At 45.5% G+C, this 22,529-nt stretch overlaps 1 protein-coding gene across 1 annotated transcript in view; it reads left to right on the plus strand.

The window, feature by feature from the left end:
- Positions 1-22,131, plus strand: part of DCDC2 (doublecortin domain containing 2) — a 144,061-nt gene extending 121,930 nt beyond the window's left edge. The window contains exons 8-10 of the mRNA XM_036876999.2: positions 2,397-2,497; positions 17,145-17,447; positions 20,183-22,131. Coding sequence (XP_036732894.1) covers positions 2,397-2,497; positions 17,145-17,447; positions 20,183-20,287 — 509 coding nt within the window. The 3' untranslated portion in view covers positions 20,288-22,131. The remainder of the gene's footprint in view (positions 1-2,396; positions 2,498-17,144; positions 17,448-20,182) is intronic.
- The last annotated feature ends 398 nt before the right edge of the window (positions 22,132-22,529 follow it).

The following is a 22,529-nucleotide window of genomic DNA, read 5'->3' on the forward strand; positions in this document are numbered from 1 at the left end:
CCAGCGGGGCGGCTGCGCGCCCTCTGGTCACGGCCGCGCACGGGCCGCCACGGAAGCGCTCCACGAAGCGAGAAGGAAGCGTGGCAGGGCGGGGTGAGGACTGTGCCTGGAGTTTGAAAGACCAGCGCGTTGAGGCCGGGGTGTGGGATGGCTCCTCCCTGGGGTGCTCACTCTGTGCAGAGGGCAGGACCTGGGACGGGGAGGAACGGACGGGGCGGCAGGGGGCGCGTCCCGTGAAGCGGCTCGGGGTTCCCGCGAGTCAACTGTGGGGAAGCCAGGATGTCAGCGGCTCGGGGGAAGTTTGGGGGAAGAATGCAATACCGGCGGAGTTTGAGAAAGTAGGTTTGCAGGGGGCGTACAGCAGCAAGAGTCCCAACACGTGAGAAGAGTTCATTCAGCCAGGAACGTTGTGTCCTGCATTTCGGTCAGCTCGCTACCTGCCGTGTGCGGTGCCCCACGCTTCCTCTTGAGGAAGCAGACACGGTCTGCACGTGGGAAGAGAAAGAGCCCGTGTCTCCGTGCTCTTCCCGCAAGACTGTGCCTCTGAAGAGCAACCATTTCACTGACTTTTATACAGTAGGTCTTGATGCGCATTACCGATCGGTCAAATAATGCAACCTTACCTATTTACTTGAAAACTCGTTTAGCATTATTCAGTGTTGTCCATTAATTACGTTAATATGGTACCACCATACGTGGCAACTTATGTGTTCAGATAACATTTAATGATATGGGAAATGTTCATGATATGATTTTAAAGTAAAAAGGTGTTTTTAAATTATATGTACAATAAGGTCCCACTTTTATGAATGGGGTCACGATTTACCAGAAAACTCTAGTGGATGAAAAAATTGCTCTGGATTGCCGAAGCACACACGAGCTGAGGGAAGGAAAGAGTCATTGGGTGAAAAGGCTTTGAATGGTAGCGAAAACCAGTCTGGGATCAAATGATTGCTGTAGATTATCCTCAAAATGAATTAATCCATGTGGATTAATCTAGCATGTATAATCAGCTTTGAGGATAGCTCTGTTGTCCCTGCTTTTTAAAAACGAGAGTAGAGAAGCCAATATCCAGTCAAGTTACAGAAAGATAATTAAACGGGAGAATGGTTTCTCGGGGGAAACAGGAAGGGTTTGAGCTTGGGCATGTCTCCTGCCTCGTCCCTCCCGCCCGTGTCACCTGGCTGTACTCCTGAGCTTCCACAACACCCCAGCCTCACCACAGAGCCCCCCTCAGGGCCCTCCCTGGGGTGTGTGTGTGTGTCTACTCTTGGTCTGTGCACAGCTTGGAGGAACAGTCTGCCTCTCGTTCATGCTTACCAGAGGGCCACACAGGCTCACACTGTGTCTTACATGTAATTGGTCCTCAGTGAACGTAAAAATGTATTTTACATTTAATTAAGAATGACTTCATACCTTTAACAATATGGAGTATTATTATGTGTTAAATAACTCTGCTTTGGAAAACAAGTTTCCATTAGAGAAATAGAGGGGGTTTTAAGACAAAACATAAAAACATTATTTTCTAGACTGCAGGAGTAATCAAATAGTGTAATAGATTTCCAGAGGAGGAGGTGAAATCTCCATCCCTAGAGACCCTGAAAAATTGCAGAGGAAGCATCTGTGAGAATGACTGAAGCACTAAGCCTGTCTTGGGGTGAGTGGGTAGAATGACAAATGGTTCTGTGCTTCCTCGATTACTTGGCCCCGAGAAGACAGAGGGGAGCATGAAACAACTTCAAATATGGAAAACAGCTATTAGTGCTTTCTATAGGACAGCTAGTCCAAGGAGCTTAACTAAAAGTCTTAGAGATTTAGGGTACATTTTATAGTTAAGGGTTTTAAGAGACGGGTTGTACAGTCCTCTGGAAATCTGCAGAATAAAAGGTTGATTTGTGTGAGAAGTGGGGTCAGTTCTATGAATCTGTTGCAGTGAAAATGTTTTTTATATTACTCTGAATAGAGAGGAGATTATTCTAATACATTATACTCGTGTATAGCATTCTCTTGGGAAAGGAAGACTTCTGAAAGTAGTATATTAGAGCGCCGGGCATCATCCCATTTCATGGGTTGTTGGGGAGAACAGAAGCAGGGTATGAAACCCTCCCCATCTAATTACCTGTGCAGGGCTGTGTTACTGAGTCGGTAGCCAAGGGTGAGGAAGTCTGGGCTCAGCTTTGCTCTGCTGGGTCTGCCTGGTTCTGGTCACTGAACTTTTCTCCAGAGAAAATGGAAAGAACTGTGGGGCAGGGACTACGAATATCCTATCAATACAAAGGGTACCAGAATACCTACAGAACAGTAATTGTTAGGTCTTTGATTGTAATTTCAATATTCAGCCACACGATGTCACAATTGGATTTTGATTTTCATAGTGTATTTGTCTCAAATACTAGATGAAGGCATTTTCAAAGCCGGAACAGAGAGATCTGAAACGCGGGGGGCAGCAGAAGTCCAAGAAGATGAGGATACTCAAGTTGAGGTTCCAGTCGATCAGGTAATCTCCTTGCCTCTAAAACTACTAATACTATTTTCTTGCGGGTTTTGTGTTATCTGCTCCTGTGCACATGTTTGGTTAAACACTCTCATGTGCCGTGTGGCTCAGTGACCTTCAAAACAAACCCCTTAACTTCTTCCTAGTATTCATGCAATGAATTGCCTTTGGATTTAATTATGGAAATGGTATATTGTTAATGGCAGCATTGAGGAATAAGGTGTATTGTGGTAAGGTGTGAAATGCAAAGAAGGAGAAAGTTTGTGCGAAAAAGAGCATTAAGTTGCATTTTTATAGAAAAAAGCCCTCCCATTTTGAAAAGCAGGTTTTTTTTTTTAATGTCATGATACTTTCTCCTTTAGGGCCCTTGATTGTTGTGGTTGATATTTGATTTTCATAAAAGAATTGCTTATATAAATGCGACTCAAATATATGCTGTGTGTGAGTTGATTTTCTTTTTAGGCCAATGGAACACTGTACTTCTAGGGTGTGTTTGTGTGCACGCACACACTGTGCTTATAGAGGGAACCGAGGAGTGTTACTTCTTGCTGGCGAGGCAAGGAATAAAAGTTAGTTTGGTTCTTTCAATACAATTCAACCAGATCTCTTACAATTCTAAGTAGATGATTGGAGTTTAGGTGAGGGCAGGGAAGGCATATCCCAGGCCCGAGGGAGTGAGGGGGTCACTAGGAATCACCACCGTCCTCTGACTGTGCCGTGATATTTCCATTTCAGAAAGAAAATTTCACAATCCCGCAAATTTGTAGATGACCCTTCTCAGTTGCATTTGACCTAAGTGTGCCCATGAGGTTGCTGCTTGACTATTCCACTGGCATTTTCTGTAAGAATCGCCTTCCTGATGAAAAGCCTAATGTGTTAAAAATCACAGTTCAGAAATCCAACTTACTATGCAGGTTTAGCTACAACTAATAATTTTTCATAAACTCCTATTAGTTTTCATAAACTATTTTTTTTCCTGAGGTTAGGGGGAATTTTAAGTCTTCTGTGAAGCCATAATTAAATATTCTATTTTAAGACAAAAAAGAGTAATCATTATATACAACCAAGACTAATTTATATTCCCAAGCCAAAATCCCAGATCAAGAGAAAAACCATAGCATTATTATCAAAAGAGAAATCTCTTTGATAATCACTTAACAAATTTTGAGATCTGTGATAAGTATTTCTTTATGTGTAAGTTTGATGATCCCAAGGAGAGGGCGCTGGCAGAGGGAACTGGGCTCTGGTAGCAGGTGAACAGTCTTGGATAAATGTCTGTAGAGCATGATTTCTTATTTGACCGGAGAGTGAGGGCTAGCTTATACTTAGGAGACACTATACTTAAACAGACTGGTAAGCTGGGCAGTATCAATGAATTGATGTCAGTTTGAAGGAAATAAAGCCAGGCAACAAAAGGTCAGCATTCCTTTCTTCTTTGACTCTGTTGGTAACACAGTTAGGATTGACTAGCCCCTGTGGGAGGCGTGAGATGCTGGCGAGGTCAGGTGTCAGAGTCATTTTCTCTATGGCTTGGTGACCTTTTGCTCCATTACCTAGGCAGCCATGTTATAAATATTGTGAAAAACCAAGCAGGAGTGTGGGGAGACTAGTGTGAGCTCCATCGGAGGGGGCACGGCTCTAAGGGTGTGGCCTGATGGCAATCTTCACGAAGCAGCAGACACTGTTTGCTGACTTCCTGCTGAGGGCCAGGTGCTGCACGAGGCACTCTTATCTCATACAATTGTGACAAGCTTGTAAGTAGGTCTTACTGCCCCACTTCACATATAGAGAGAAGGTGGGCTCATATAGGTGGAATTATTTGCCCAGGGCTGTACCATTAAGTGGAGTCGTTGGGACTTGAAGCCACGTCTGTCTTACTTCAAAGCACAGGAGTGATCTGGGGGAAGAGCAGTAAATCCCCCCGCCAAAAAAGCCCAGCCAGTTATTAACCCAAGGAAGGAAAAAAATCCTGCATAAGAACAGAAGCATGGTCACCATGTACTGTTCGGCTCGGCTGTAACTGATACTTAAGTACACTCCCTTCAGGTCATCCCTAGTTAACTTCTTTGGACTGGTTTCCCAAACATCTAACAGTCATGTAACTTCAGTCAAAGGGCCACGAAGAAGGGTGTGTGTGTGTGTGTGTGTGTGTGTGTAAATATCATGTGCAGATTGGCCAAGTGATTTGTCTGTACCTGAAAAGCAGATCAAGTTTTAAGGGTAAATATGGAGGCCTCTTTGGGAGACGAGGCGCCGAGGGCCTTTGTTCTGGACCATCTTTTCAAGGATGTCTGTACAGTGAACAGCTTTGAAAGACCAATAGTGACTTCCTCTGGGATAGTCATTCTCAACTGTGACATTGTTTTTGGATTTTGCCTCTAAGGGATATTTGTCAATTTCTGGGGCATTTTTGATTGTTGAAACTGAGGGGTTGCTACTGGCATCTAGTGGGTGGGTAGTGGCCAGGGTTGCCGCTGAGCGCCTTGTAATGCACATGACAAAAAGTCATCCATTTCAGAATGTCAGTAGTGCTGAGGCTGAGGAACCCTGGCGTGGAGCAAAGGCCAAGATATGTTTATTGTCCACTATACTACAAAGAATGTCTTCCTATGGTACGAAGGCCAGGCAGGTTTAGTATTTGTTACAAAAGATGTAGTGCCATTGAGTTGTGTATGTACTTAAAACTAGTTAAAATGGTGAGTTTTATGTTAGGTGTGTTTTGCTACAATAAACATATTTGGGGCAAGAAGATTCGGCTTCTCTAAGCTCAGTGTTCCTCTCCTTCAGTGGAAGCCACTGCGTGTTTCACCCGGCTCTGTGTGAAAGGGGCCTCGGGGAGTGGGTGCAAATGCTGGTATTCCGTCTGCTGTACTGCTGGGAGCAGTGTAGTCCTTTGCTTCTGACCCAGTTGTCTTATGTCTTCTGCCAGCGTCCATGGACCTGTGGCAGGCTAATGGGTCAGCTTGTAAGTAGGGTAAATTTTCAGCCCTTCTGTAGCCTTGATAGCGTCTATTTGTTCCATCTAGCACTCTGTTTGCATGTTCCAGTGTGTATACTGGGGGCATTGTATACTAATCCCAGCTGAGACATGTCTGAGCCCTGGGCCAATGTCCAGGCTCCTCTCCTCATTTTTCAGAATCAAGTTAATGATCCTGGACGTAGTACTGTTTCCAAACACATGTGAAACTGAAGGGTGTCGCATTCCTTTACAGGGGAGGGTGGGAAGCAAATCTCCTTTCTCAGAGGAATGTTTAGATCTAAATTAAGTGCTCTTTTAAAATTAATTTTTTTACATTCACATTCCAGATACTCTAGTTTCCCATAAATAGTAGAGCAAGTGACTGATCAGCCAGTATGTGGTTACAGCCTGGCACTGGTGACTCAGGTGTCAGTATACCCTGTTCATACAGTGATGCTTTTCCCAGCCAGGGAGGCAGAAGGAGGTGAGCCTCATGCATGGCTGTTGAGTGAACGGCCTCCAGTAAGTGACGGTCAGGCAGGAGAACCCACCACCTTAGATACACAGGCAGATAAATGACTGTATAAAAGAGGCAAATGAGCAATTATACATTTTGATTTTGTTCCATTTGAGGGAAGAAAGAAGATGGGGATGGTAACTTTAAAGTGGTTTTGAATTGTTTTATAGCTTTTACCACCCATCTGAAATAGATTTTGAGTATTAAAATGGTGAGAATTGCAAGGTGGTTTTATGATAAGTCATTTTATTAAATAGCATTAAAGCTAGAATCATGAGCAATGGAGTAGTGAAAGCTTTTTTTTTATTTGGAAGTTGTGATATAGATACACTTTTTAAGAGAATAAGCCTCCTATATTTGCCAAGAACAGAGCAGAGATCTTGGGAGTCTGCTTCTTTTAAAGACTCTAAGCCAGTCCACCCATCATTAGTCACACCTGTGCCCCTTCTTCCAGAGACAGACGGTGCCTCCAACCCTCCAACCCTTCACAGGTTTTCAGCAGCCAGAGGTTTGCTTCTCAGCCTCACCTCCCTGTGGGTGCAAATTTTAGTTTCCTCAGTTCTGCTATTACAGGCCCCACTGGCTTTGCTGTTTGCCAAATTTTGTGACTGTCATTTCCTTTGCAGGCTTCTGTCCCTTACAGGTCATCAATTTTCACATTGCCTTTACTGACAATTTAGAATGATATCAGAAGAGGGCTAAGGAAAAAACACATTTATCCAATCTGCTATGTTTAAGCAGAAGTCACTTTCACCATAATTCACTACAGGGAAAATAAACTCTTTGTAGAATCTGTACTCAGGATGACAGACTGGAAGCCTGTGACCAGATCTCCTGTGAGAGAATCTTCCTTGGCTGACACGGAGCTTACAGCATCGAGACCTTTCCAGTACACTAGGTACTCTTCAGTTCACCACAGGCCACACCACTCCCTATTCTCCAGCACCTGTCCTGAATTGCACTGCACATTGTGCCATTTGCCCAGCCCCTGGGGATTTGAGCTTGTGATTATTGGTCTACACATACAGAACATAATACCATTAAAAAGAAATCTGCAGCCTAGAGGCTATGACCAGGGGCTATGACAGAAATCCAAATATGCCCATTGACATGCTTCAGTCCCCCACCCCTGACTGGACATTGTTCACTCCACCTGCTTCTTGGGGAGAATCGGCGGACACTTATACTCCTCTTGGGAAGGCAGGCTACATGGAAGGCTGTATAATTGCTTTTTCATGAGTGATAAAATACACAGAAAGATAAAGGAGGCTGCTTCCACTGACCAGATCCCTTGATCTACTTCAGTGAAATGTATTTATTAAAATAATAATTACAGAATGTTTAGAATGAGAAAGGAAGCTGGACACCTCAAGGAAGGGAGGTGGGGAGACGAGGAGTTTTGACTGTCCTGCAAACAGCATCGTGTTGTATCTGTGCAGAGGGCCACACTCGGCCTTTGCTGCCTTTCTTGTAGAATTATGTACAGATAGTATTTCCGCCATTCTTTATTTTCAAGTCATGTTCTCTTAGTGAATCATATTCACGTTTGGTACTATAAGCATCGCACGCAGCCAGAAGAGTCAGGATGAGGATGAGCTGGATCTTAATTTCCCTGTGGGTTGTCAACAAAGCTTTGTTTGACATCATGTTTATAGATTTGTGTGTAATTGGTAGAAATGGTGTTAAACGTTAGAATGTAACCCTCAGGGATTTCTGATGTAAGTGAAAGACAATCAGCCTTATTTCTAAAGTGTGAAAACTGAACGGGGACTGTTTTCCTAGTGGCTCCTGATGCTCATGCTGTCTGTGCTTCAGGGGAGCATATATTCTCCTGGGCATTGCAGGCCCTTGTGGTGCCTACGGGCCTGGAGCCGGCCTGCAGGAGGGGCTCGGCCAGCGCTTCACTCTGCGCATGTCCTTCCGAGGCCACTTCTGTGAATAAACCACCCTTTTTTTGTGGATCATTGTACTTCAAGCCACGTCTAAACCTTTTTTTCCTCCCTTCTTTGAAAGTGAACCTCTGAAAGCTGAAAATAGGAAGCAGTGCTTTGCTATCATGAAAAATTGAAACAGATTATTTCAAGACACCTCATTCAACTTGGGTAGGGGGTGATTTTAGTTTCCATGGGAACAAAAACAAAAACATGTGGTAACTTCCATATTTTCAACGTCTATGCCTGAAATCTGCCATAAAATCCACAGAACGCCTTTGCTCAAAGCCTGTAACAAACCCTCTTTCCCAGATCTCAGACATAGCCATGTTACCTGGAGGAGCGGCCTTTGCCCCCGTTCTGGGTCTCGGCCTGTTTGAGTCTGCGCACTCAGCACAGGTGAGAGCTCGGGGGAGAGTGGGGTGCTAGGGTGTCTGGACAGAGAATTCCCACACGCTGCTATCTAGGAGAGCGAGAGTCTCAGACACTACACGCCATCTCTGAGGAGCCTGCCGTGAGCAGGGGCCGGGGTCCTGCCATGGTGGCTCTGCCCCAGGCAGGGGTCATGCTTGTCCTGCCCAGGTGTGCTCCCATTTCTAATTTTTGGTGCCACTTTACTGTCAAACGTATGATGTGAGTTTAAAGTGTAAGTCATTTGAGCGACCCCACCTTGTCTATGAGAATACCTTCTGAGTAATTGATGCTTTTGGTATTTTGTGGATTTTTTTCCATAGGATTTCAGATTTAAACCTTCTTTTCTCCCAGCACTCAAGAAGCCCGAGTTAACCTTGTAACTGCATGCAGATTCTCTAGAAAACCTGACTGGTTGTGATTTCCCCTGAGCTGGCCCCACTAGGACTGAGCCGGCAATAATAACTACCAGACTTTTTCTGTCTTGCCTTACAATTTGACCATTTTTTCAGAATGTCTGTTAAATAGTAAGATACACATACAGGCAAATGCAGGCTAAGGTTGAAATACCAACACTGGTGTCATGTTAAGGAGAAAATGTGGTGTGACTTTTCTGATAGCAGCAAATATTAAGAGCAATTCCTTATGACAATGTACTTTTTAAAAAGTAAAAGTCTTGACTTTCTTATAAAATCATATATATTTAAGGGCACATAGTATCTGCAGTTGTACACGTATGTGTAATATGTCTGTTAACCTAGCTGTGAGCTGGCTGTTCCTGATGTCAGAGAGGCTGTGAGGCTGGGCTCCTGTGGATGACATAACAGTAATCATCACTATCCTATTATGTATGTCCGTTTAGTGAGCACACAGGGTCGGGTATGATGAGTACCCTTTTGGACTGCACTGAAACATAAGACGTGCTTTTTACAGAATATAGTAACACACAGTTACTCATAGGCATGAGCTGGTTCTGAAATTTCAAGATGGATGTACTCTTTGGGGGAACACTTTCTGTCTGAAAACTGATTCTCTTAAAATTTTAGTCACAAATCAACTAAAATTTGATGTAATAAATGTCAGAGAAGACTTTAAATAGGTAAAAACAGCTTCCTGATTTATTGCTTTTACAATGATGTGTTCCTTTTTCATAACATGACTCTTAATGAAGAGTGACAGGGTCATGTAATGACAATAAACCATGTAGGACTGTCTTTATGGATAAATATCATTCTCTCAATGATGAATCCAACTTTCTCCCAGCTTTCAATAAAATTGATATTTTTAAGATATACAACCTTCATTTAAATAGGCATTATTTCAAGCTCTTATTTCACTTAGAAATTTTAACGAAACATGCTTTTTTTGAAGTGGTGTGTTTATGGCCATGTCGTGTCTCTGGGGCTCAGAGCCTCCCCATGTCAAGGTCGCCTGGGGCCCAGCAGTGTCAGCACTGGTCCGAGAAGCAGAGGCTTGGAAACGCTGGGTCGGAATCTGCATTTAGCAAGTTCCCGCCAGGATGGAGAAGCACCGGCTTAGGAGACCCTCGACCAGAAGTAACTATTCTACAGCGAGTTGACTTCAGGGTGGTGCTCTATACATTATCTTGGGGAAATAGTTTTTACAACCTGGTGGTCATAAAAGGGCTCACATCCCTCCATCACTATCTGTGGGGTTTGGGACTTTACCTCACTATGCCTGTTTTTTTATCTGAAAATTGGTATAACAGTATTCCCTTGAGGAATGACCGAGCAGTCCGTGTGGCTGTCATGCGTGTGGTGCAGGGAACGCCATGCAGCCTCCTGGAGAGACCCAGCCAGCAGGGATGTGTCCTCGCCGTCCGTGCCTCCTTGAAGGGACATGGTACACTGGCTTTTACCTGCAGGAGGCACATCTGGTTCGGTTCAAGACAACAATGTGCTGTGCCATGGTCGGCGCAGGAATGAACACAAAGGTGACTAAGATAAGACAGAGCCCTTCTGGAGCTGCAGAGGGCCTGCAGGGGGCCGAGGCTGGCACGTCCCCGTCACTCCGTGCTCATCCACGCCACTCCAGAGCATGTACCTGATGGTGACTCGGGTTGCCGGCCCACAGAAGTAGGGATGGCCGCACACTGGTCGGACGGGCACTGTGAGGGCGCAGATGAGTGGGGACAGCTGCCGAGCGAGCCAGAAAGGCCTCCGGAGGAGGTGGGCCTGCCGCAGGCAGCAGGAGCCTCTGGGCAGTGGTGGAAGGAGCAGACGGAGTCCAGGGGGCGGCGGGGGCAGGCGGGCTGTTCCCAGCGCTTCAGCACAGCATCACCTGCCCTGGCCCCCAGCGCCGGTGTTTGGCCAGCCTCTGCCCCTTATGAGGAGCCGGACTCCCTGATGTGTGCTGAAGGGCTTTTTCAGGAAATAGGTGGAGGGGAGGCGGGGGAGAGGAGTGCGTATGAATATGAATGTGTGGCTGGAGAAGGGGTGAGGTGTAGGACTTGGTGAGGTCGCCCCTCCACTCAGCTGTGAAAGCGAACTACCACGGCCTCGGGGGCCTACACAGCAGCTCGGGAGGCTGGAAGTGAGATCGAGGTGTCCTGTGTTGGTTTCTGCTGAGACTTTCTTGAGCTTGTAGATGACTGACTCCTTCCCATGTCATCACACAGTTTTGCTCCATGCATGTCTGTGTCCTCACCTCTTCTGGTAAGGATATCAGTCACGGTGGAGTAGGGCCAGCCCAAGGTCCTCATTTTAACTCAGTTACCTTTTCGAAAGGCCCTGTCTCCAAACATAGTCACTTTGTGAGGTGCTGGGAATTCGGACTTCAACATAGACATTTTGAAGGGACACAGTTCAGAGCAAGACAGTGCTGAGATGGAGTTCATCTCTCATTTGATGCTGCCAAATAGATCAAAAGGACAATGCTAGTATAACAGTCAGCTTTAAAGTCTCCTTAAAGTCTGTTAGACAGGTGATCAGTCCTGAGCAGAGAGGGGAGGAGCAGAGACAGGGACCCCAGCTCAGCCCCGCTGGCCCCTCTGCCCCAGTCCATCAGTCTCGTGTAATAGGTGGGGCTTATCTGGTGCCTGGTAATCTTGGTGAACTACCAGGACTGTTGTCCTTCAGTTGCAACCTTTGTTTGTTAGTTTCAAGTGTTTTGCCTGTATAAATAACCTGTGGCAGGTCGGTGGGTGTTCCTCAGGCCCAGGGCCCCACTCTCCACTCTGCACCTTCCGCCTGGGGTAGGAAATGAGGAAACACCCGTGGAAGTGCGTTGAGAGGCCTGATGTGCTGCCTACGTGTTGGTCATTTCCACTGCTGACTGGCCACCGCCGACGTCCCAGGCGAAGGCAGAGATGAGCATTACTGAGCACATGTGCTCAGTCATGGGTGGCATCCGCGTTTGCTGTCTCTGGCTACACATTTGTAATACTTTTAAGAGTGGATAGCACTTCAGAAACAAGGAGAAACTGTTGGGTGGTAAATTTGTTGTGAAAAATTTGTGCCAGGGAGTTGAGAAGCAAGAAATCAATTCGACTAAGAGCAAAGGTAATGAGTTTATGTAAATCACCCCCGACTCTCTCTGCGGACAGGAAGCTGAACAGCAGCCCGCGTTGGAACTGTGCTAACCGATACGGGAGGCCCCTTTAGGTGGCCCCCTAGAATACAATTTCCCTAGTGCGACCTCTCAACTCCATCCACTTTGTACAGACAAACTGGAGCATAGGCGTGTGCAGCTCGTCCCATGTGTGCGCGCGGTCTGACTCGGTCCTCACTCCTGTCCTGCGAGGCCGCCCCTGTCACCTGGTTCTAGGGGGGACTCAGTCCCTGCCCTGAAGCTGCAGGCATCTGTGGCCCCCCAGACCCAGCTGCCTGCCTGCAGACAGGCCGTGTCTGGGACCCCCAGGGGCCCTCCTCAGGTATGCACACAGCCTCTTGGGATCGGGGAGTGCGACCTGTGCAGGGAGCAGAGGTGAGGCCGCGGGGGCTCTGCTTCCCTCCAGCACAGCAGGGACAGTGTGGTGACCTGGGAGGTTTCTCTCTTTTTCCAACTTCCTTGCCCCTTCAAAGTGAATTTTCTGTCTCCCTCTTACCTCTTCCTTTGGTGTCCTGCCCCTTACTCCCTGTGGTGTTTGCTTTTTGCCATGTACATTGTTAGACTTTCTCAGGAACTTGGAAGTTTCTGGGAGGTGGTGGGATGAAGCACAGGCTCTGTGGTGCCCTTCTCACTGTGGCCAAGCCTGGTGTCTGACTGTGATGGTGGCCGCATAGCTGGGCCGACAGCCTGGTCCCCCTAGGAGGGTGGAGGTTGAGAGCTTCTTGGGGATTTTGAGGAGATTAAATAGCTGTAAAGGTTGTGTTTTTTTTTTTTTTTGTGCGTGTGGAAGTGGGAATACATTATTAATATGTGGCTCTCTGATAAGTATTTTTCTAGCACTCTTTTAATCCTGAGTAAGCTGCACATCTTTGAACTATTTGCTAGCTCATTCATTCAGTGCCACCACTGACCTCCTGCAAGAACCAGAAGATGTTCTGTGCAGAGAAACTTTCCATGCCTGAGACAAGGAAGGCGGCTGCCAAGAGCCAAACTGCAGAGTGCAGCAGGCAGGTGGCCAGATGCTGGTCTCTTGGCTCGGTGTGCCTTCTGTGGCCATCTTCGCAGACGGGGAGAGGTGGCCCACAGCTCTGCTCTGTGTTCAGGCTCCTGGCATTGAGCTTCTTTCAAAAATTGAAGTAAGATTCTCCGAGCATAAAACTAACCATTAACCAGTCTTTGAATATACATTCCGTGACGTGCGGTACATGCGGTGTTGCGCCTCTACCAGTCCCAAGACTTTGATCTCTCACAAAGCAAGCCTTCACCTGTTAAGCAGTCCCTTCTCCCTTCTCCCCAGACCTGGCATCCACTAGTCTGCTTTCTGTCTTTACAGACTTAGCTTTTCATCAGAATGAAATTGTGCAATATGTGGCCTCCCGGGTCTGGCTTTGCTCCTGCTCTTTGACTCCTGCTCTGACCCCTGGGGCAGAGCTGTTCTGGCTGTGAGATGATGGACGCTCCTTCATGCGCATCCGCCGCCAGGCTGCGTGTCAGTTCTGAGTCGTGTGAGGGGTAGCGGATTCCACTCCAACAGTTCTGTAGCAAGAGGAGGAGGAGAGGGGATTAAGGGAGTGTGCACCTTGCTTGTTGCTGCTTGTCGTTCTCCTTACCCTGAAAGAGCTCCCGCCCCCTTTTGTGGAAGGAATGCTCCTGTGCACCTTTGCAGGCCCTCCCTGAGGTGTGGATTTTATCTGTGTACCTGTGTGGGTTTAAGACCCCGTGTCCCTTCTGGGGATGGTTTGATTGATGGATACACTGAAAACATCTTTAATAATTTAACGCCTGCTTCAAAGGAGGTTACACCGAAAAGCACATTGCTTTTCATTTATTCATTACAGATCTGTCATAGCAGCGTTTCTTTGGGTCTTTTTTTTTTTTTTTGCCCTGAATTTTAGTGTAGTAATAAAAATTTGTTCTACACTTGGGATATTTTAAAGATGATAAGCCTTTTAACCGATGTTACTGTCTTGCTTAAATTGATGACATTTGTGTTTCAGCACCACAGTCTTGTATCTCTCAGCTAACAGATGTGGCTTCATCTGATGACGGCTGGAATAGGCATGTTGGGAAGTGGAACAGGGGACGGGGAGAAAGCGCAGTGTTAGCAGTATGATAATAAGCAAGGAGAACAGAGCCTGACTTGAGGGCTGAGTGTTTCTTAACTAAAACGAGATTAGGGTATGTCCCAGCCCTTTGCATTAAAAGGAGAAGAAAATGTATGTGTTTGGGAATTGGAAATGAATAAAGGGGTAAGATGAGAAATACAAAAACCTGAAAACACACATGCAATCATTTTGCCACTTTAAGGTGTAAATCTAGATGTCAGGAGAGGAAAACAGACTTTTTCTGAGTTAGAAATAGTCACCCCACAGACTTGAGCAAGCTCATAATATATTCTCAGAGAGGCAAGAACCATGCCCAGATTCCTAAATGATGACAAGAAATGTTGAGGTCCCTGTTTTTATTTTTAAATGATAAGAAATGCTATTTAACTTCTCCTTAAATCCAAGCCAGAGCTGCTCCGAGTAGGGCAAGCTCGGGCCCAGCGGTTTCTAGGAGAGCGACTGGCCCTGCGAGGCGTCCGCCGCCGCCGCGCGCTGCCCCCGTGCCCTGCCCCGGCGGCTGGGCGATGCCCCACCTGGGTCACAGCGCGGCCGAGCCCAGCGGCGTTTGCCCTCCGCGAGACGCTGCTCACTGCAGGCCCCGCGCTCCAGGCCGCCTTGCGCGCTTGCTGTCCTGACGGCGGCTCCTGGGGTCCGAACCCTAGCCGCCTCGTGCTCTCCGGCGTGATGGCGGGCGTGTCGGGTGATTCCCCATTTTCCGTATTTGGACAGTGGCCCTAAAGCGCACACATGGTAGGGCCACTGTGCGGGCCCCGGGAGAAGGCGAGCGTGCCAAGCGCTGCGCGCGACGTCCCCAGGCGTGCGCCCCCGCAGCAGCCTCGGGGTCCGGGGCGGCGCGCGGCCCGCCCGGGGGGGGTTCCCTCCCGGAAGCGCGCCCTCGCCGCCGCCGCCCCCGTACCCCCTGCTGGGCTCCGGCCACGGAGGCTCGCGTTCCCCGGGAGGCCCGGCGCGCAGGCGCTCCAGCCGCACTCGTGTCGTGGGGACCGGGAGCCCCCAGAGGCCTCTCGGGGCCGCTCCCACTGCGGGGACCCCTCCCGAGCCCTGCGCCGCCGGGAAGGGGACTTGCCGGCTCTGCGCCTTGCTCCGCCCTCTGGCGGGGAGTCGGCGCGGCGCCCCCGGAGCCGGCCCCTCGCTGTGGCTCTCCCGCCCGCAGCCCCTTCTCCATCTCGGCGTCCCGCCGCGGAGGCCGCCGGGCCGCTTGGGGCCGGCTCCCTGCCTGCGCCCGCATAAGCCCCGCTCCTCGGCGATGCGCGCGCATCCTCCTGGGCCCGGCGTGCCCTGTGTTCTGTTGTCATAGCGACAGTTTCCTGCCCTCTCACTGGCCAAACCCTCTGCTCTTCACGTCAGCGCGTGGCAGCGGGGCTTCGTCTTGTCTGTCCTCTAGGGTCAGAGGGTGAGACACAGCGTGGAGATGGAAACATGTTCTGTTTTGGAAGTTGGAGATTTTTCACACTTTTGTCCATTTAGAAACCAGAAATCCTTACCAAGCACCCTGAGTTGCATTTTATGGATCTTTTGCCTTTTAGCACCACCTGACGGGTTTACCCTCCAGCCCCCTTTATTTCCTGCCCAGCATTTAGCCTTGGCTCAGGGCCTCGCCAGGACAGCCAAAGCATCGCCAGGGCCCCACGCTGCTTGACATTAGGTGTCTGAATGGAAATTTGGAGACGCAGCCTCACTGTACCGTTATTCAAGCTGCACGATGGCAAACACTCTGGGTATTAGACTATTATAAGACCAACTAGAGTTTTTTCCTTCATTTTTAAAGTGGATCTTTGATATCATGTAATCAAATCTGACACTTTATTTTGGACAGAGTATAAGAATGCCTTGCTCCAACTCTTTCCTCTTTAAAATTATATTGTGTGGAAGTTTATCCTGAACTTTTAGTCTGCTCCATTTCCTTTCCTTCCTACTTTACCTCTGAAACAGAGGATTATGTTAACTCTTCCAAGGAAAGCTTGAACAGCCCCCTGACGATTATTTGGGAGGGTTAATTGGCTTCTGAAATACTCATTTTACAGATGTCAGAAGATTAAGTTACCTGTGCAGTGTTAGACAACTAGAAAAAGGCAGGTCTGGGGTCCTCAAATAGAACAAATTCGGTATTCCTTCTACCCCACACTTAAAAAAAAGAACCATTATTTTATTGGGGTCAATGGAGAACTATGATAACCCCAGGAAGGAATTTATCATAACAAGTAGGAAGGGATTTTGATATTTCTTCAGGACCCATGATGTGCCAGGTACTGTGCACAGCACTGGCTGTAATTCATCTCATCTAATCCCCATGGGGGTTTTATTATATCCCCACATGGAACAGGGAATCTGAAACACACAGAAGTTAGGTAACAGGCAGTAAGTGCCTTGCCAGGACTTGAAACTGGGTTTTTCTCTCTCCAAAGTGTTGGCTGTAGAACTCAGCCTTCTGCTCTGTTTTATAGAGGATTTACATGTATCCAAATAACAGTAAAAATACCTAGAGTTTATAAAATACTTGAGCATTTACTACTTTTATATAGAGGACTTACCGTTTCTTGGCCTTGGGTCTGCATGACACTCGATCTTTGTGTTTAGACATGTACTGTTAACCCTATTGTGTGCAAAGCTCTTCACATTTGGTGTCAGAAAACCTGTGTTCACCTTTTTGCTATTGCCCCTCTTTGTACTTAGGTGTAAGTACATGTTAGACACTGGCAGCAAGGATAGTAATTTCTGCAGAGACTTCTCCCCACTTCCTCTGAGCCAGACCCCCGGCTAGCTGTGGCCAGGTGGTCTCCTCTCTCCCTGGGGATAAACAGCTCTGGTTTTAGAGCCACGTGCTTTGTTATCATTCTGTCTCTTCCATGAATACATGGTGAATCTTGGCTAGGTGTTTGGTCTCAGTTTCTTCACCTGTAAAATGGGAATGATGCCAGCCTCGCAGGACTGTTGTGAGGATTAAATGAGAAAATACTTGTGAACAGTGTCATTCAGTAGGTTCTCAGTAAAGGTTAGTATGTTATATACTGTGAGGGTCTATGTGAATGTAACAAGCTTTTACTTGATTGTTTTATAGTAATTACTACATTATTATAATATGCAGTGGAAAATGTGTTACTCGTCTTACTTTCATCCTTTACTCACTTTGATCCATCAGAGGCCAGCAGAAATGGTAGATGAGGAAGAAGACGGGCAGAAGGAGAACAAGGATGCAGAACAGAAAGAAGGCTTTTCAGGAACAAGTGGTGGAGTTGAAGAGGAAGGAAGCGGGGAGGTTAAGGATGACTCCAAGCAAGCCCCGGAGACGCCGGGTCCCCAGGCAGCACAGGCCGGTCCCGCCCGGGTCAGCAGAGGCACGGATGAGGAGAACGGCGAGGAGCTGGAGCAGGTCACCAGTGAGCCTCAGGAGGCGGCAGGCGGGGATGCGGAGGCACGAGCAGCCGGCAGCGAGCAAGATGAGGTATTTCTGTGGCTTGTGCTGAGTGCACTCTTGGGGGTGTGTGTGTGTGTGTGTGTGTGTGCGTGTGTGTGTGCGTGTGTGCGCGCGCGCGTGCACACGTATGCACTCACATGCTTAGGGAATTATTAAAGACTAATAATTATTCAATTATTAGGACTTGCGTTGAGCAGGCAAGGGCCCAGTGCATGTCTTTGACTATATTATTTCAATCAGTTAACAAGTACTAATTTACAGGGGCCCCTAAGAACATGTATAACAAAAGAGAGAAATATAAATAACAAATAAAAATCACTGAAGACCAGGGAAGATACAAACCAGACAAGAACATTGAGACCAGTGGGACTTAGACATGGTAGGAGAGCATCACCTCTGTTGTGTGTGTCTTCGTTCTCTAGAGGTTTTAAAGTTCAGTTTGTTTAGTCCACTTTATCAGAAAGAGAAGATGAGGAAGTATGTGATGAGGCCTCTTTCCTACCCTGTTTTCCCACCACGTCCCCAGAGCAGGATATTCTCCAGTCATGGCGTTCTTCCATAGGATAGGTTAAGTCACATGCTGATGAAAACACTCAAGTCAATCTCGAGGGGTAAGAGCAGGATTATTCCACAGCATGCCCTTCCCTCCTGCGTGTCCGTCAGATCCGTGCCCCACTAACCTCTGAACTGGTCCTTGGTCTTGTGATCCCTGACGCCCAGTATGATGAATGCAATGTTCTGTATGACAGTCTGTTGATATGGTTTGACTCAGCTTGTTTTTCTGCTCAGGGAGACCAAGCTTAGTATTGGTAAAGTATGAAATGTTCTTATAAGGCCAGGTTTCAATCGCCAGTACACAGTTACTGGTGATCCACTATGTGGCTCACACAGAACATTCTTAACATCTAAATTAAAACACTCAGTGTGTGTCTCTCAATTTTCTCAAGATGAGGTAATCCCAGTACTATTCTACAAGAAAGCCCCCATATGTAGTTCTATATAGTTATTAAAACCTAGTGAACGTTTGTATCCTGAAGTTGTTTGTAGCTAAAATTAAAAAAGGATTCAGTTACGTGATTGCCTTTTCCTCAATAAGGAAACAAGATGAGCTTCTCAAGGAATGCAAAAAAAAAAAAAAAGTTTCTCAAGGGAAGCAGAGTCTCCTGTCTGGGGAAGCAGAAAGCACAGTAGTGCAGGGAACAGTGTCCTCGGCGTCGCCCACCCGGCAGCCTCACAGGAGGTGCCACGTAGCTTTGTGGTAATGGCCACTGATGAGCGTTCCATAGCATCAGATCAAGGTGCACCTTCTGTGTGGGACATAAGACAGTAAGACCTCAGTTGGCATTTTTCTGTTAGTTTAGCTTAATTCTGTGCTGTATCCTAAGTGGATTTTTCAGAAGTGAATGGGTTGCCTATCCTTCCATTCCATAAATTCAACTTTAAAAAATAGGCCTTTCGTAAGAATTTGGCATCAGTCACGATCAAGGTTACATAACATAACTTGAAGCGCAGGTTTTCATGGTAGGTATTTAAGATGAATCTCAGTTCTTGGGGATGCAAAGGAACAGGTGCCTGACATGTGCCTAGTCAGGGATTTTAAGGACTTGACAAATGCAGAGCAGTGCAGTAATCCACGGAGAGATTTGATTTCGTTTGATTCATCTTTCTTACAATGGTGATACATTTTGTTTCATTCTCCCTAAAGTATTAGGACAGGTGTACTTAAGCATACCCAATATATGAAAACCAGATTTATATGAATTATAAATTATACATCACTAGGTAACTCCTTCAAAAGAATACTTACAAAATTACTAAAAATTCCTTTTATCATGTAACACTTTGTTCTGTGTAACAGTTCTCAGCTGAAGTGGAAAACATCAGGGAACACTTGGCATATACACTGCAGTCAGTTGACATTTATTCAAAACACTATTTGAGACACTTCATGGGTAACAATGTGAAATAAGAGTAAGTGCCAGTCAGCTTTTCTTCTTCTTTAGAGTATAGATGTGGCGCGTAGAGAAGAGGGAGCTGGAGTCAGTCCTGTCGTCCCCACACATGGCGGTGGCCCTTGTCAGGGTGGAGCCTCCAGGATTCCCTGGAGCAGAATTTGAAAACCAGCTAATTCTCATCTCACCCCCTTTATTGTCAGTCTAGTGGGGGAAAGACAAATTGCAAATGAAACAATGCTGTTAATAAGACATGTGAAGTCCAGGCGGCAGAGAGAATGCCTGCTGATGGAGAAATCCTGCCCCTGCCTCTGTGTTTTGATTTTAAGTCCTGCTTCTCATCTGCTTAACACATGACTGTACTTGGTATATTCACAAAGACTTGGTGAATTCTGATAGGAAACTAACAGAACAACTGGTATGGGGCTGGATTACTATGACATGAAGGTAGAATCGGTGCATTTTTCTCTTCCCTTTTCCCTAAAAATGCTAAGATGAAAAGTATAAATATGCTGTTGAAAAGAAAAGCTCAAATCAAAGTAAAGAAAAATTTAGAGAAAAATAAAGCCTGCAGCATAAGAAATGAGTCTATGCCCTTAAAGCACGTCGTGGATTATGGCCTCGGGAAGGCTTCTGTACAGGTAGCAGGCTGAGCACCGAGTTGCCCTTGAGTAATGACATACTAAGAACAGAGGGAGCACAGCTGAGTATTTATATGATTAAATGGAATCTTCAGTCATTTTTCTCCTTGTATGTTTTATTACCCATGTAACTAAGGAGCTCAATATCTTTTGATCTGTTTTCCTCTAGGCTGACTTAGATCCTCAAAGACCACCAAGACCAGAAGTAAAAATCACTAGTCCACAAGAAAATGAAAACAACGAACCAAACAAGGACTATGCTGCTGTAGCATAGATGATTTTTAAGAAGAATGTAAGAAAAATGAAGGTTTACAATATTTGAATAATAAGTATATAGTTGTTGCTAAACATAATATGGCAATATGGTTGAATACTACCTACTGAATTTTAAAGTAAGAGGGAATAGCTACTAAACGAGAGTGACTCCTTTTTAGGGGATGTGTTTTTTAAAGACATTTAGAAAAACAAGAGGGATGGAAGGAGATTTGCATTGGAAGTCAGCCAGCCACTTGTCTTTGTGATTCCATCACACTCCATTGTATACTTTCTTTTAAATGCCAGCTTATTTTAAAGCACTTAGCTAAGAAGGCAAAGAAAATTAAAGTAACAACAGTAGGAAAGCTTGTACTATTTTTTAAAACAATAAACTCTTGAATAAACAAATTGCAGTTTAGTTTCAGAGGTAATTTGGAGATGGCAGGAGATTGGAATGTCACCGTGACTTGCTGAGATATCTTTTCTCTCTTCCTCTTTAGCCAGCATCCACCGTAATGAATTAAAAAATCAGTGCAAGGTATTCATTTTGGAAGGAAGTGGATTGGTGATTGGTATTGTCCTGCCACCCCTCAGGCACCTCCAGCTTTAAGCCTGTCGTGGCTTCCTGGATACTCAGAAGGGACTCCAGGAGGGGGGCACCTGTCATGCACGGGGCCTGGCCGGCTGGAACGTAGGTTCCAGTGACCCATAGTCCTCCCTGAGCTAGTCACCCTTTAACAACAGAGTCCTCCTCTTCTCCTTCAGGTCACTATATTAGCTCATAAACTCGATGTTGGCTATTCCAAAGACTGAATTCTTATCAGTTTTTTACAAAAAAGCAAGACACTGCAAGAGCAAATGGCCATATGAGGCTTTGCCACTGCTCAGTGCACTTGGGCTTTACCTCGTTTCTGTTGGGGTTGCCTGGTCATATTTTTCCCTGTAGGGATAACAGCAAATATTTATTTTCATGGCCAGTTTTATTTAGACTCAAGCAGATTCATAATTAGAAGCTATGTGATAGAAATTACTGAAAAAGTTTTAAAATTGTCATAATAAAATCAGTTCCTGATTACAATTTTGTGGGCTAATTAACTCACAATTATCTTGTTAGATATGTATGAGGATAATTGTATTTTTTGAATTCTTAAGGAATGATGCAGTTCTTCCTTAAACTTAGAAATAATTCATTTTTCTCATTAAAGAATATTTTTGTGAATTAAGTACAAGTTATAAATTGGAAATTTTAACTTTTAGTGCTTTTATAGAATTCATTATTAATCATGAGTTTAAAAGACGTTTCTTCCCCTTCAGATTTCATAAACAACCATTTGGAATCAAAGTAGTTGTATAAAGCACTTAATAATAATAGAGAAAACAACTGTATTTCTCCTAGTAGCTATTTGAATGTTTCCCACAAATAGGAAGTATAAGCAGAGACTTATGTGACAGTATTGGAAGAGATAATGACACAAGGGCATGTTAGCCTGGGAGGATAAATTCCAGCATAAAGTCTAGACTGTCCTTCCTGTTAGTAGGACTACAGGCAACAGTCTTGTGTTGCTAGGGAAACAGACTGCCTGGTTTTTTAATGTTAAATTTCCACACTCTTACTGGGCCCCAGGCTAATGATTTTAAATAGTTCATAAAAATAAGGGATTAATTAGGCATGAGGTGGCTCTTTGTGTTTTCTTTCTTTGATGAGGAGTTTCTCTCTTATTTCTTTAAAAAGATAATTCTCTTTTTTCTCCTGTTCTGTTCTTCATTATAGTATAAAGTTTGTGTTGGGAACTTTTTAAGAGGCATCTTAATGAAGCACAATGTTATTTTACATGAAAAACAAAGTTTGGTACTTTAGAAAAATGGGAATATAATAATTTTCGTGTGTGTATATTTTGCCACATGTTGATAAGATATACTTGTGACCTAACCTAAGGGAATGAACAACTGATCCCTTTAAGACACTTCATAAACCTATTATTAAAAAAAATAAATGAAATATGTTGTTTAACCGAGGAAGAAGTCATTCACAGAGAATGAAAATTGTGGATATCATTTTGGAGATAACTTTAACATAAATGGTGAAAGTTAATCACCTCCTGAATGTGGACATCTTCACCATGGGAATGGTCGTCTCTATGCTTTCATGTTTTGCTCAATAACCACAGAAGCAAAATTTTTAAAAGATTAATTGCTAAGCTGAAAACATGATGTCTGAGCTATTGCCAATCTAAACAACTAGAATGTGTAGATATACATAT

The sequence above is a fragment of the Manis pentadactyla genome, chromosome 16 (assembly GCF_030020395.1).
Source record: "Manis pentadactyla isolate mManPen7 chromosome 16, mManPen7.hap1, whole genome shotgun sequence".
Taxonomy (NCBI): domain Eukaryota; kingdom Metazoa; phylum Chordata; class Mammalia; order Pholidota; family Manidae; genus Manis; species Manis pentadactyla.